Source organism: Tympanuchus pallidicinctus, unplaced genomic scaffold (assembly GCF_026119805.1).
Source record: "Tympanuchus pallidicinctus isolate F22 unplaced genomic scaffold, pur_lepc_1.0 scaffold29, whole genome shotgun sequence".
Taxonomy (NCBI): Eukaryota; Metazoa; Chordata; class Aves; order Galliformes; family Phasianidae; genus Tympanuchus; species Tympanuchus pallidicinctus.
This window is the reverse complement of record NW_026294746.1, coordinates 2,485,054-2,497,880: the sequence shown is the minus strand read 5'-3', so window position 1 is coordinate 2,497,880 and position 12,827 is coordinate 2,485,054. Positions and strand designations below refer to the sequence as shown.

The 12,827-nt window shown below is 46.4% G+C and overlaps 1 protein-coding gene across 1 annotated transcript; it reads left to right on the top strand.

Annotated features, from left to right (window-relative positions):
• The first annotated feature begins 68 nt into the window (after positions 1-68).
• On the top strand, positions 69-1,993 carry B3GALT6 (beta-1,3-galactosyltransferase 6). The gene has a single exon (XM_052691919.1). It carries the CDS (start codon positions 342-344, stop codon positions 1,374-1,376), a length of 1,035 nt encoding a protein of 344 aa, XP_052547879.1. The 5' UTR covers positions 69-341; the 3' UTR covers positions 1,377-1,993.
• Positions 1,994-12,827: the final 10,834 nt, after the last annotated feature.

Genomic DNA, 12,827 nt, shown 5'->3' with positions numbered 1-12,827 from the left:
CCCTGCCCTGTTGCAAGATGGCTGCCGCCGTGCGCCGCCGTGTGTGGGCCGGGGCGGGAGGCGGGGCCGCGCCACACGGCGGCGGCGGGCGGAGCGGCAAGGGCTTCGCGCAGCGGGGCCGCGCCGAAGGCCCGGCAGGTAGGGTGGGCCTGGGCCGGTGCTTCTCTGATTAAAAAAAAGAGGCTGGAAGGTGCCGTGAAGGGCAGGCAAAGCGCGGTGAGGGCTCCCGCAGGAAGCTTGTCCCCTCTCGGAGGCCGTACCCCGCTCAGCTGCTGCCGTTCCCGCCTAAATTTTTTGGTGTGTGTGAGGGGGGAGTCCGGGCCTCGAGGCCTGCAGGCTCCATGAAGCTGCTGCGTCTGCTGTGTCGCCACAAGACGGCCCTGGGTCTGGGCGGCCTGTCGCTCTTCGCTGTGGTCCTGCTCTACCTGGCCAAGTGCACCTCTGAGGGCCTGCGGCCGCTGCCAGCCCCCCGCGGGTTGCCCCACCAGCAGCCCCCTCTGCCATGGGGTGTCAGGGGGCCGCCTGCCATCCCGCCGCCCTCCCCTCCTCAGGAGTCGGCCTTTTTGGCGGTGCTCATCACCAGCGGCCCCAAGTACACCGAGCGCCGCAGCATCATCCGCAGCACCTGGCTGGCAGCGGCCGGCCACCCTCCTCAGCACAACATCTGGAGCCGTTTCGTCATCGGCACAGGTGGGCTGGGGGCTGAGGAGCTGCGGAGCCTGGAGCTGGAACAGAACCGCCATAGGGATCTCCTTCTCCTGCCGGAGCTGAAGGATTCCTACGAGAACTTGACCGCCAAAGTGCTGGCCACGTACGTCTGGTTGGATCTGCACCTTGACTTCCAGTTCGCCCTGAAGGCCGACGATGATACGTTTGTACGTTTGGATGTGCTGGTGGAAGATCTGAGAGCCAAGGAGCCACGTCGCCTCTACTGGGGCTTCTTTTCCGGCCGTGGGCGAGTGAAATCTGGTGGGAAGTGGAAAGAGAGTGCCTGGGTGCTCTGTGACTACTACCTGCCGTATGCCCTAGGTGGAGGTTATGTGCTTTCTGCAGATCTGGTGCACTATTTGCGGCTCAACAAAGACTACCTGAACATGTGGCAGAGCGAGGATGTCTCCCTGGGAGTCTGGCTGGCTCCAATTGATGTCAAAAGAGTGCACGATCCTCGTTTTGACACTGAGTATAAGTCACGGGGTTGCAACAATAAGTACATAGTAACGCATAAGCAAAGCATCGAGGACATGCTGGAAAAGCACCAGACCTTGGCTAAAGAAGGGAAGCTCTGTAAAGAGGAGGTTAAGCTCAGGCTTTCTTACATGTATGACTGGGGAGTGCCACCTTCCCAGTGCTGCCAAAGGAAGGATGGCATCCCCTGAAATTCTGAGGAAGGAAAAGGCAGATTATTACTGGACTCTCTGAGCTGGGTTACTGTTACGTGGAGAGAATCCCAATAACTAGGGCTTAAAAAATTACTCAAAAGATTTTGCACGATTCATTATGTCACAATCAATGAAACCCTGAAATTCCTGAGAGCTACTGCTGTGGCATGATGTAAAGTTGTTTATAGAAGAGAAAGATATGACAAAAACCTGGAAAGGCTCACGTTACAGGATTGAAGGCAAACAGTAGGTTGCGAGATGATAGTACAGAATTCTGGGGGAGGTAACTTGGATCAAAAGCTGCTAGAAGATTTTTAACAGATTCTATGATATATCTGCTAAAGATCATGGCAGGCCTTTACAGTATAAGATTGTGAAACTAACATCTGGTATTTATTTATTGGCAAAAAACAATTGCCAGTTTGGCAAGGTTTGAAAATTCGAACGCGGCTGCAAATTGGTTGCTTTTGCCAGTGGGAACAGGTGTCTGTCACAAGCATTCAAGTAAGGAGAATGATTTTGCACCAGATATTCACGTTAAGGGAGGGAGAGAGTCTGTTCTTTGGAGAGTGCTCTGATTTACAAGAATAGAATTATTAGACCTTTCTATGTAACTTGTCTCTTTTTGTTATTGTTTTAAAGATATCTTGTACATAAATTATCTGGCAGCTACAGAGTAAATCTGTATGTAGAAAGCTGGATGAGTTACATACAGCATTTGGCAGGTAGTGCGTATTATTTGGGGCACATAGTTATGCTACAAAGCTAGCTTTCAGTTGTTAGGTATAGATGGTGTTCTTAGTTTATTGTCCAAACCCAGTACGTCTGAAGCAGCATTCCACCCAAACAGCAAATAATCCTACTGCTGCCCAGTCAGATATTGTAGCCTTCGGATTTATATTATTCTAGAGCACTTGGGTACAACATACATTAGCAGAATTAGGTCAGTGGATGGTATTCAGAAGTCAAAATGAGATTGCCCTAAACTGGCTAGCTCAGATAAGAAAGCAAACTACATATAGTCAAGATTATCCTTTATAGGCTGCTCTGGTCATCATTTAGAGAAAGGGTGTTGTTTTTTCCCCTAATTGCAGCCCTGTCTGAAGACAGCCTTTTCTCTATTTCTGGAGCTGCACAGTGCTCTAAGGAAACAAATTCCCTGACAGTCCCACTCCCTCTTTCTCCCCAGCAGTATCTCCTAGTGGAACAAAAATAATTCTAGTGAAGGTCTAAGTTACTTGCTCAAGTGATATGTCAGTAAATAGGATTATTTCCCTTTGTCCTGTCTGCTCTACAAAGAATTCTAGCCCTGACAGAACTTGTCAGCATCGAGTACAGTACTGAGCAGTAAGCACAGACTGGACTTTCTTGACTTGTAGAACAGATCATTGGACAACTTCACCCTCAAACTTTCAGGCAAGCATGTAATTCTAACATTTTTGATGGCAGCTGCTGTAGTGCACCAATATTTTTTCCAGTAGTGCAGAGCCACTGACTTCCAATAACCTTTGTCAGCAACAGGTCCTTCAGTATGAGCAGTGTTTACTTCTGTGCCTGAATGGCACGTTCCCAACCATCAGTTTTACTGGTTGTTGCACGCTGCACTTTCATACAGTTCCCATGATCTCCTCCTCTCTCGGGGCTAGTGTCTGCTCTCACCTGCAGGAAGGCACAAATTGCAAAGGAAGAAAACAAATCATTGCCAGTATCTTTGGCTTCATTTCTTAAATTAGCAAGTTAGCAATTTGTACCAAAGGAATAGAGGATGTTATTTTGTTATTTTTTTTCCTGTTTTGATTAAATTATTGGGGATTAAGAGAAGTCTTCTGCAAAGGATGATTCTCTAGTAGGAAAATCCGAATGAATCCAACTTCCCTCTGAAACAAACTTAACAAAATAAGATACTGGAAATAAGTTACTTTAGTGTGTGTCCATTCCAATGCATGTCCACGTATTGACAAGCAGATGTGCTTTTCAGCAAGTTGTATCATTCCAAAACAATGATTCAATGCTAAACAAGATTACAGAAAATTTAAATCAGTTCCAGCATTTTATAAATACCTACTTGTTATTTGGGGTTAAGCAGTATTGTGTGTATGTATGTGCTTAAATGCTTGTAATGTGAGTATTTATAAATACTGAGACCATGTTATGTGTAGGAAAAGTAAGGTAGTTAAGTGTCATATTTTAAATTTGTTTACAGAAGTACTTCAGTGTCCATGGGAATCTTGTATCAAGCAGTGCTTGAGATTGTTGGTGTACAGGCTGTTGTTTCAAGTCCTGGGATCTGAAGAGTGGGCCAGAAATCTGCTGCGTGTCTCTGGAGCTGAGGAGAGCGTGCTGCTCAGCACCTCAACCCACGTCCATGTTGGTGGGAGTTGTTTACAGTGCTGGCACTTACTGCCCCTGACAGTTGTGATGGGGGCAGCATTAAAAAAGGAGGAGTGCTGAGTGTCCTTCTGATCTCTGACCATGGAAAACGCGATGCACGCAAATACTTGACAGTTGTGAAGTTCTCTTGGGCAGTTTCTTACATCTTTAGGTAGCTGGAGATGATCTGATACTTGAACAACCACAGTGTAACTGTTGTCTCTCTTAAGTCATGAGGGTGGCTGACCTCCGTGGGTCCGGCAGCTGGGGGGTGTTTCTCTGCTTCTGGGAAACAGTTTGTTGGTCTGCATCAGCTAGATCAGAAGTTCTGTTGCAAAACCTGAAAACAGAATCACCCAGAAACAGATTTATTTTTTATGGCATTCCTATTGACAGCAGCTTATTGGTACGTTGGCTTTTTGTTTTTTAAGTCATGCTTCTGCTGGTTTCCCAATTTTCTATTCATAAGCACTTTGTGCTTTTAATAGTATTGGTAGTGTGCAGAACAGCGAGCACTTGAGCTTTTTTGGGTATCAGTGATGACACTGATGCACTCTCGTGCAGAGTTTATAAGTTCATATTGGTATCCATACAGGACTACCACCGAGTCGATCTGCAAGACCATCCAGCTGTGTATTATCATCAGGTTCTTCAAAAAAATAAATAAATCCTGTATTTAGCCTTCTTACAGAGGCAACAAATACAACAAGAAATTGATTGTGAGATATTTTCTCCGGCTGTATCTAAATCTTGATACTGATATTTAAAGCTGACAATGGCATAAACTCAACTAGAAACTAGATTTTATTTGGAAGTGGTACAACACCTCATTCTCCTTTAGCGTGTAAGAAGGACTGGCTAAATCATTCATTTCAATATTAAATTGTTCCACTACAAACCCTCGTGTTTCCAAGAATTCCTACAGTTTCAATTAAGAAGCCAAACTTACAAATACCATTCCTCAAGCTGAACACTTCCTTTCCCAAAGTTCAGTCTTGTCCACGTGACGTTTGCTCAAATACAGCTCCTGCATGTCTTGCTTCTGACAAACGTTACATTTTCTGTAGTTGAAATACCTCATTTTGAACATTTCAGTCTGTATTCCTTACCTGTTAACGCTATGCTTGGGGGTGGGGATCTCCATTCAGCTCTAGCTTGGCAGATTAAAGAGCACAGCAGGGCAAGGTGATTCAGGTTTGCATTTCTATTCCTTACTGTTCAGCTCCAGCATCACAGTTGAAACATGTTCTTGCCATCGCTGCCTGCTCGACAAACTGTCAACACCTTTACTGCTCCGTGTTTAATTTAGAACACGCTGCCTGCAAGACACCAATCTGTTGCTACACGTACCTGTGCAAGATACGCTTTTGCCCTGGAACTGGATCTACTTTATGCCAACATAACATGCCTGCTGTTCCTTTCTAATACAGTCCACTTAGGTAGTGTCCAGTAAAACATGGAGCTAGAGCTGTTCCCTGTAGCCTGCGTGAAGCTGAAGGATGCTATGTGATAAGTGTGCCTTTATGAAAGGGAATGGGGGTACTGTGCTGAGTATATTTTTAACAGCTGAATGAAATTGCACTTTTTTTTTGCAGCTATAAACTTGCTGTTTGGAGTAGGGAGTGGCACAGTATTTGCTCAGCATTTACATAGGGAATAAACTGCTAGAAACCTGCGATTGATTGTGACAACATTGGTAACTGTATAAGTATACTGTATAGGTATTTATGTCCTTCCATACGTGCTGTTACTGGCCAAAGGGTCTGTGTGCTGTGATTTTTAATAAAAAAATACTTTTGCTGTAGAGGCGACTGCTTGTTCTGCTTAACAAGTGTAACACAATGCTAGGATTGCTTAGTAATACGCAATCCCTTTTACAGAAATAGTAATTTCAGTGGCAAATCACAACAAGGAGATCTTGTCCATTGCAAACCTTGTGCAGTAGGTGAAGCCACGTTTGAATCCTCATTTGCTCTGAGATACGTATTGAGCCCATGTTGTAGCATTGAGCCCATTGAGCCTGAAGTCATAGCAAAAGAACAATCTTCACTCATTGGTCTCCATCAATTTCTGATGAAGGCATGGAGAAATGGGCTGCACCAACGAAGCTGCTGTGAAGCACAACAAACTATGCATTATTAGGACCTGGCCACCCTGTCTTTAAATTCCTGTCTCTGGGACACAGCGGGATCTCATTGCTCAAAGCCTCGTTACAAGCACAGTCATCCAATTCCACAGAAAGCTACTTCAGAAACAGTTCCAAGGCCAAACGAGTCAAGAAAGGCACAACTGCAAAGCCTTGAACCTAAGATGAGGACTTATTTTGCTACATGAAATTAGGCGTTGGAGCTCCAACGCCAACGATCCAGTTGCTGTTGAAGCGAGCATAAGGAAGAGGAGACTGACAAATAATGCAAGTCAAGGGAACTAATCCAAAGCACACCGCCCAGGTCATCTACCAAACCAGATAGACGTTGGGATTTCCGCCAGTTATCGAGCAAGTTGCCTAAAAATAGGATTTATGGATCGCAGAAAAATAGAGGAGCAGTCAGTGTCCAAGGGCAGGCAGGGTTTTGTTTCACAAGGCAAACACTCCAGCTCGGGGTGAAGGGACTGCTGCTGGACCACACAGGGAGCCTGCAGAGGCTGAAGCTGGAAACGGCTCCCCTGGCTCATCCAGAAAGCTGCTGCCTTCCCCTGGCTGAGGAGAAAGCTGAGCAAGTCTTAATGCACAACCAGTTACTGTGAGTTCTTCCCTTTGCAGTGAGGCACGCCAGAACCCTACAGATCCATCTGATTTTCATCCTGCTTGTGGCAGCAGAACTGAGCCATCCAACATCACTTTCTTACAGCAGCTTTACCTCCATCAGTAGCTTCCCCCTGGACATTTAAGGCACTCTCTGCAGACTATCAGAGAGTTACACTGGCAGCTGTCAGCCCCACAGCCACAAAGCAAGCCCTTTGGGTTGGCTCTCCATCAAACGCTGGGGTTATTTGCCCCAAACAGGCACTCACAGCAGGAGGGAAGCAAACAAACAGGGCTGAGGTGACCCCACCTGCTGACTGCCTGCAGCCAACGCACAGCACCTGGAACTCCAAGCAAGATTTCAGAGAGATTTTCTCATAATTCAGGCCTCTGGAACAGAAACTACACATCATGTTTCCTCTAAATGCAAACCCAGCTCTTTCACAAGAGCTCAGCTAGAGGAACACCACTCCAGGCCCACCATCTGAGCCCAAGCCCGCCCTCCCCTCTCTCCCTTGCCTTTTCCCACCAGGCCTCGCACATCACAGCCATCTGCCCCAGGCTGCTCCCAAACTGATGTCCTTATCACCACCCAAACACTCCACATAAACAAACAAACTAGACCAAAACAAACAAGAAACCCACAGAGCTTTCCCCTACTGCTTCTAAACCCCATCAGTGCCCTCAAGGAGAGAGCTGGGAAGGAGCCAAGGAGCTGCAGATGTGGACCAGCCCCAACCGTTTCAAAGGGACATTAAGTAACGTGGATGTTGTCCATCTGTTCTCCTGCGTGTTCTGAATATTCTTAAACGCGTTTTCTTCCCAACTAAAATCTCTCACAACCTTATAGTGAGTTCACTTCTTTTTTGCATCTTTAAAAGAAAAAAACCAACAACTTCAATTTCTGATAATAACAAATTAAAAAATATTTTTAGTTGCTCAAGTCAGAACTGAGAGAGAAAAACCTGTTGGGAATTCCTATTCTGTGAGTTGCTTGCCCTATGAGATTCAGTCGCTAGATGTCACCATGCATCTTTTAGAGCACAAAAGGAGACGAGTTCCTTTCTTAATTAAATAAATCCAGTTTTGGGGGGCCTTCATCAAGAAATGATGATCAGCAGCCTGATAGAGCTGCACGTATCTCTGCTCAGTGCAGGGGAATTGGAGACCAGAGGCCTTGAAGGATCCCTTTCAACTCAAACCATTCTATGTAATAAAGGTGGGTTTCACCAGCTCAGAATGCAATAGATTTAAGTGTTCAGATTTCATTGTTTTAAGGGAAATTCTCCTCTAAAATTTTGAGGACAAATTTGGTTCCTAAAACGTCCTTCCTGAACTTGTTCAGGAATCTTGTTTGATTAAAAGAGATGTAGAAAGACACCATATTGAGACTTCCCAACACACTAATTGAATGTAGGAGCTTCTCAGGTGAGACCTTTCTGGAATGAGGAAATAATTGCTCGTTACATTTATCTGTCAGCTCCGGAGCTTTGACAGGAGGAGCCCAGGATGAGCAGAGCTCAGGTGGGGTTGCATCCCAGCGGTGCCAAACCTGACCCACAAATATCCCACATCTTAGTGGGATGGAGTGGTTTATCTGTTGTTGATGTCTCGTAGCTTTATGCCTTTAGACTCAAACATTGCTTAAAACCCAAACTTCAGCCATACTTTCCACATCCTCTCCACCTTCTTTTTATTTATTATTATTATTACTATTGGGTTCAACAAAAATGTGGAACAATCTATACGCTGATTCATCTTTTGATGACAGCTCAACAAGCCACATCCACCCCCTGCTGCCTGCCTGCTGCTGGCTCCTGATTTCTGGAGATGCCAAGATCACCTCTGCAAGGCAGCATGCAGGTTGATGTAGGGACTAATGGACACTTCCCCACCTTCTGCTGGTCCCTCTAATTCCCTGCTTTGCTTGACAGCCAAGACCAGGGAACGTGAGCCCTATTACAGCATCTGTTTATTTTCCAGGCTGATGTGCAGTACTGAAATCTGAAGTGTTGGATAAGTGGAGGAGTCCCACACCAAGTGCCTCCAGTGCAAAGTGCGCTGTATTTAAACAACAGCAGGGACTGGAAAATTAATAACATTGCCTTTTTTAAATAAAGAGAAAGGTTGTTGTTGCTGCTGGTGATCAATTGATCTGGGATGGTGCCAAATGGCTCCGCTTGGCTTTGAAGCATTGTAGCACAAGACGCTGCAAAAACATTTATCCAGAGCAGATCCTAGCCACAAGAGTTACAAATATTTACTTTATATATTTACTTTAGGGAAAGACTCAAGCCAGAGATAGTAGATCTTGATTGCAAACATAGCAGCAATTGAGGTGCTAAGAATTGGAGTTTGGGGTCTAATCTTTCTGATCTTATCTTGTCTAATAAATTTGTCTTTCTTTTCATGCCTTGACCTCAGTAAAACAAATGCTCTGCACACCAGAAAACACCCATGCAACGGTATCACACTGTGCTCTGCTACGATCAAGGAGCCAGGAGCTAACCCAGACTTAGAGAAACTTCTGTATCTTTTGTCACTCCTTGGCCTGCAATGCCCTGAGATCTGCCTGCTATTCAGGCAAACCCAGCATTGAAATGGGCAAACCCAGTGGAAACGTGTGTTGAAATGGAAGCACCAACTACTCTGTGCCTCAGTTTCTCTCTCAGCAAAGTAATAACAGCGTTATCTCCTCCAAGGGCATTGTGAAGCAAAGCTATCAAAGACCTTCAGCATCCAGGCTCGGCTGGATCTGGGGAAGCGTGTGGTTATCTTACGCCTTACAAAAGGCCAATCTGGCTCCTGAAAAGCTCCATCAAAGCAAAACCCAGAGCTTGAAGGTTTATGAGGACAGGGAAAGGGGTAAGAAAACAATGACCAAGATCTAATTTCTTAGGAGTAACGGATAGTCCCGGGAGGATATAATTGAAGTCTGTAATAGCTGCAGATAAGATCAGGCTGAGTTACTATTTTCAGCCAGTCTGAGACATCAGGACTGGAGGCACCGAAATAAATTCTAAAACCTGAGACAAATGAAATGTAGTCATCAAGAATCTGCAGGATCTCAAAGAGAGAGAGAGCAAGAAATACATAAATATTGCAATGTGTGGAACTAGCCACCAGGCAGACTGTGCTGCCCCAGCTGTCCCAAGTGCTGGGGTCACTAAGGAAGCGAAAGGTGTTTGTTTGGGGAAGGACCGAGATGAAAAGGAGGAGCCTGATGGGGTAAAATGACCTTGATTTTCATTCCAGCTGTGGCAGGGGGAACTTTATCCTCATTACAGGGTACCAGCAGCAGCTCTCCGCTCCATTTGCTTTTGGAAATGAGCAGGGCACAACAACAAAAAAGCCAAGCTGAGAGCAGGGAGTTGCACCGGGCTGATCTGTAGGAACCCACAGAAGTGGGCAATGGCTGTAGGAAGAAAGCTTCTCCTCGGGGGAACCCGGTCACCATGCCATGATCCATAGGCCTGGAAGCGCCCATCTGAAGACCCCAAAACACACTCCCTGCACTCCAAGGCAACAGGGCATGCCTTCAGCTGCCTCTTTCCAAACAAAAGCTAAGGACCCAAGGCAATGGGCTCGTTTAGGCTCAAGAAGAAAAGATTGGGAGGACCTAATAGCGAGCTACCAGTACCTGAGAGGTCATCAAGAAGACAGACCCAGGCCTCCTGGAAGGCAGGAGGACAAGAGGCAACGGGCCTGAATTTTGAGTGGATTTCAAGAAAATTTTCAGCATGCCAAAAGGGCTGAAACAGTTTGTAGAGCAGTCTCCATCTAGGGAGGTTCTCAAAACCCAACCAACCAAAGCCCTGAGTATCCTGGTGTGCCCCCAAAGCGGACTCATTGGTGAGCAATACATTAGGCTGGAGATCTCCTGAGGTCTTTTCCAGCCTGACTTGTCTTAGGACTGACAGCATCTGCCTCCACTCATCGTTGGCATGCACAGAGATCAGCCTTGGCCAGGGCACATGACAAATGGGAGATTATATCACCAGGCAGCGGAACGCTTGGGATACATCCCATCATTCCCTTTACATCAGTTCCACATTGGTTTGTGCAGAGAGCACCCCACCCAACCCATGTGGATCTGCTCACTTCCTACCTCTGACAGCTTGTTTATTCAAAAGCATTTGGCTCTCAATGCCTTGCAGATGAAATAAGAGATCAAAGGCCCTAATTTCCTTTCCTCCCACTGCATTCCCCTTCTACATTCAGGCAAGGGTTTACACTGACCAAGGAGCTCTTCATGGCCTGAGAAGCACAGCTCCGAAGAACCCCCAGCAAAGGAACGGCCGCTTCCATTGAGCTCAGGCACTAATTAGGGACCCTCATTGACAGAGAACTTCTCAGGCTCTACCTGCCCTGGCCTCAATCAGGAACCTTGGTTCAGTGGAGTGATTTCAGGAAGGAATATCATAGGAAGACCACGATGACAGCACCACAGCATCCCTCACACCCCAGCACGCTCTGCCTCCTCCATAAGCTTGACACGACTGTCCCACGTGCCCACTCCTTGAACTGTTCATTCCTCTCCTGCCTGCAAACAACCTGTGATTCACTGATTTCTTTCTAAGCAAACACGCAACCCCTTCCGTGCAATCAGAGGTTGTTTACTTCTCGGCTTCCCCTTTCATGTGAGGCCTGTGGCTTTCCATTTCTCTTCAGGCATCAAGCACTAATTTCACTTGGCTTTTGTCAGAGAAATGGGCTGGAACAAAGAGCCATAAACAACTAGATCAGTAACACTTATGTTTATTTAAAAGGCAGTTTTGTGGGGGTTTTTCACTGTCATTTTTTTTTTAACCCTTGAAACCTGGCATATCTGCGTAGCTTCTCTCTTTGGCTTTGCAGAAAGAGAAACTGAAGGAAGCAAATAAGCATAAAAATTTATCAGCTACAGAATTTAGGATGATAAGATCGTTTGGACTGGATGATCTTGCAGGTCGTTTCCAACCTTGTGATTGTGTGTGTGTTTGGTGCTCACTGATCCTGCACTTCACCAGCACAGTGCACACCTGTATTTGGAGGCTGGTGCCATTATTGCCAATTAAGAAGTTAGACAGCAGGTTCTAGGGGAGGAAATGAGAAGAACACAGTTGCTGGGCACAGCTAGAAGAAACCAGTGAAATGAGCTTGGACAAAATATGCTTTAAAGTAGCTGCCCTGCTAACAGTCACACACTGTGGGTTGAGCAGGGATGAGGAAGGACCTGAATGGCACAGCCAGAAACCCAACTGGATCTACAGTCGAAACTGGAGATGTTTTAATATAATGATTTTCCACTGAACATTTTGTGGCCGTAAAGGTGTTCTCCTCATTGTCACAAAGCAGGTGGAAATGAAATGCCCCTCTCAGGTGGGGGATTGGGGCCATTGGGTCTGTTTTACTTTGGCTGCCTAACAGAGCTGAAGCTCTGCTGGTGCCCAACCCCAAATCAGCCCTTGAGCTCTGCATGGAGAGCACTGCAGCATCCCACGGCCGAACCCTCCTCTTTCTGAAGCTCTCAAATTTGCACAGAGCATTTTTTTGTCCTTGGGGAATGTTGGAAAGAAAACAGTGTTGTCGATAACTGTGAATTGCACTAATTGGGATATTTAATACTTGGTTGCAATTGCACTGGTGCTGAAACCTTTGTACCCCGGCTATAAAAGACCCTAGTGTCAGAAATACAGTAGAGTTTTTCATGCCAACTGCTGTTCTGGGTTATGGCTCCAGTCTGGCTGCATCGCTCGGTGAAATATGTTATTAGAAAATTAAACCAACAAAGACAACGTTACAGCAATGCTCAGCCTCAGCCCAACCCACAGAGGGCTGAGACATCCATCACAGAGCAAGGGATCTCATCCCAGGTCCGCCTCAACGCTGGCCTCATCCTGCAGTGGCACGGAAGTTTTTTGCTTCCTCTCCTCTGTCCCTGTTCCCAGCAGCGTGCTGGGGCTCAGCACCCTTTGACAAAGCTCCTGCTACGTGCCCTCCTCTCCGCTCAAGGCCGCTTGCAAGAAAGATGACATCAGCCACTCCTGAGAGCCCATCCAAAATACGGCAGCTATGCCAAGGCCACCAGCAAGGAAGAAAGCTTCCCAGTCCTGATGCCTTTTTGTTTGGACTGGGCTCGTTTTTGGACTGCCTACTGGTGACAGAGGCCTCGCGGCCCATTGCACTGAGTGCCATTTAAGTCCAACTCATGCCATGCTGACTCCAATCGCTGCAGCTCACACACAGGGCTCTCCTAGCTGAGCCAAAACCCACTGGAGACGCATAACATTTCACGACCAGGAATGAAAAAGAGAAACATTACCACCCCACGTGCTGGACAAAAGTTGATT

Excerpts from the sequence above, each read along its gene's own strand:
- B3GALT6 (XM_052691919.1), top strand. The coding sequence starts at position 342 with ATGAAGCTGCTGCGTCTGCTGTGTCGCCACAAGACGGCCCTGGGTCTG.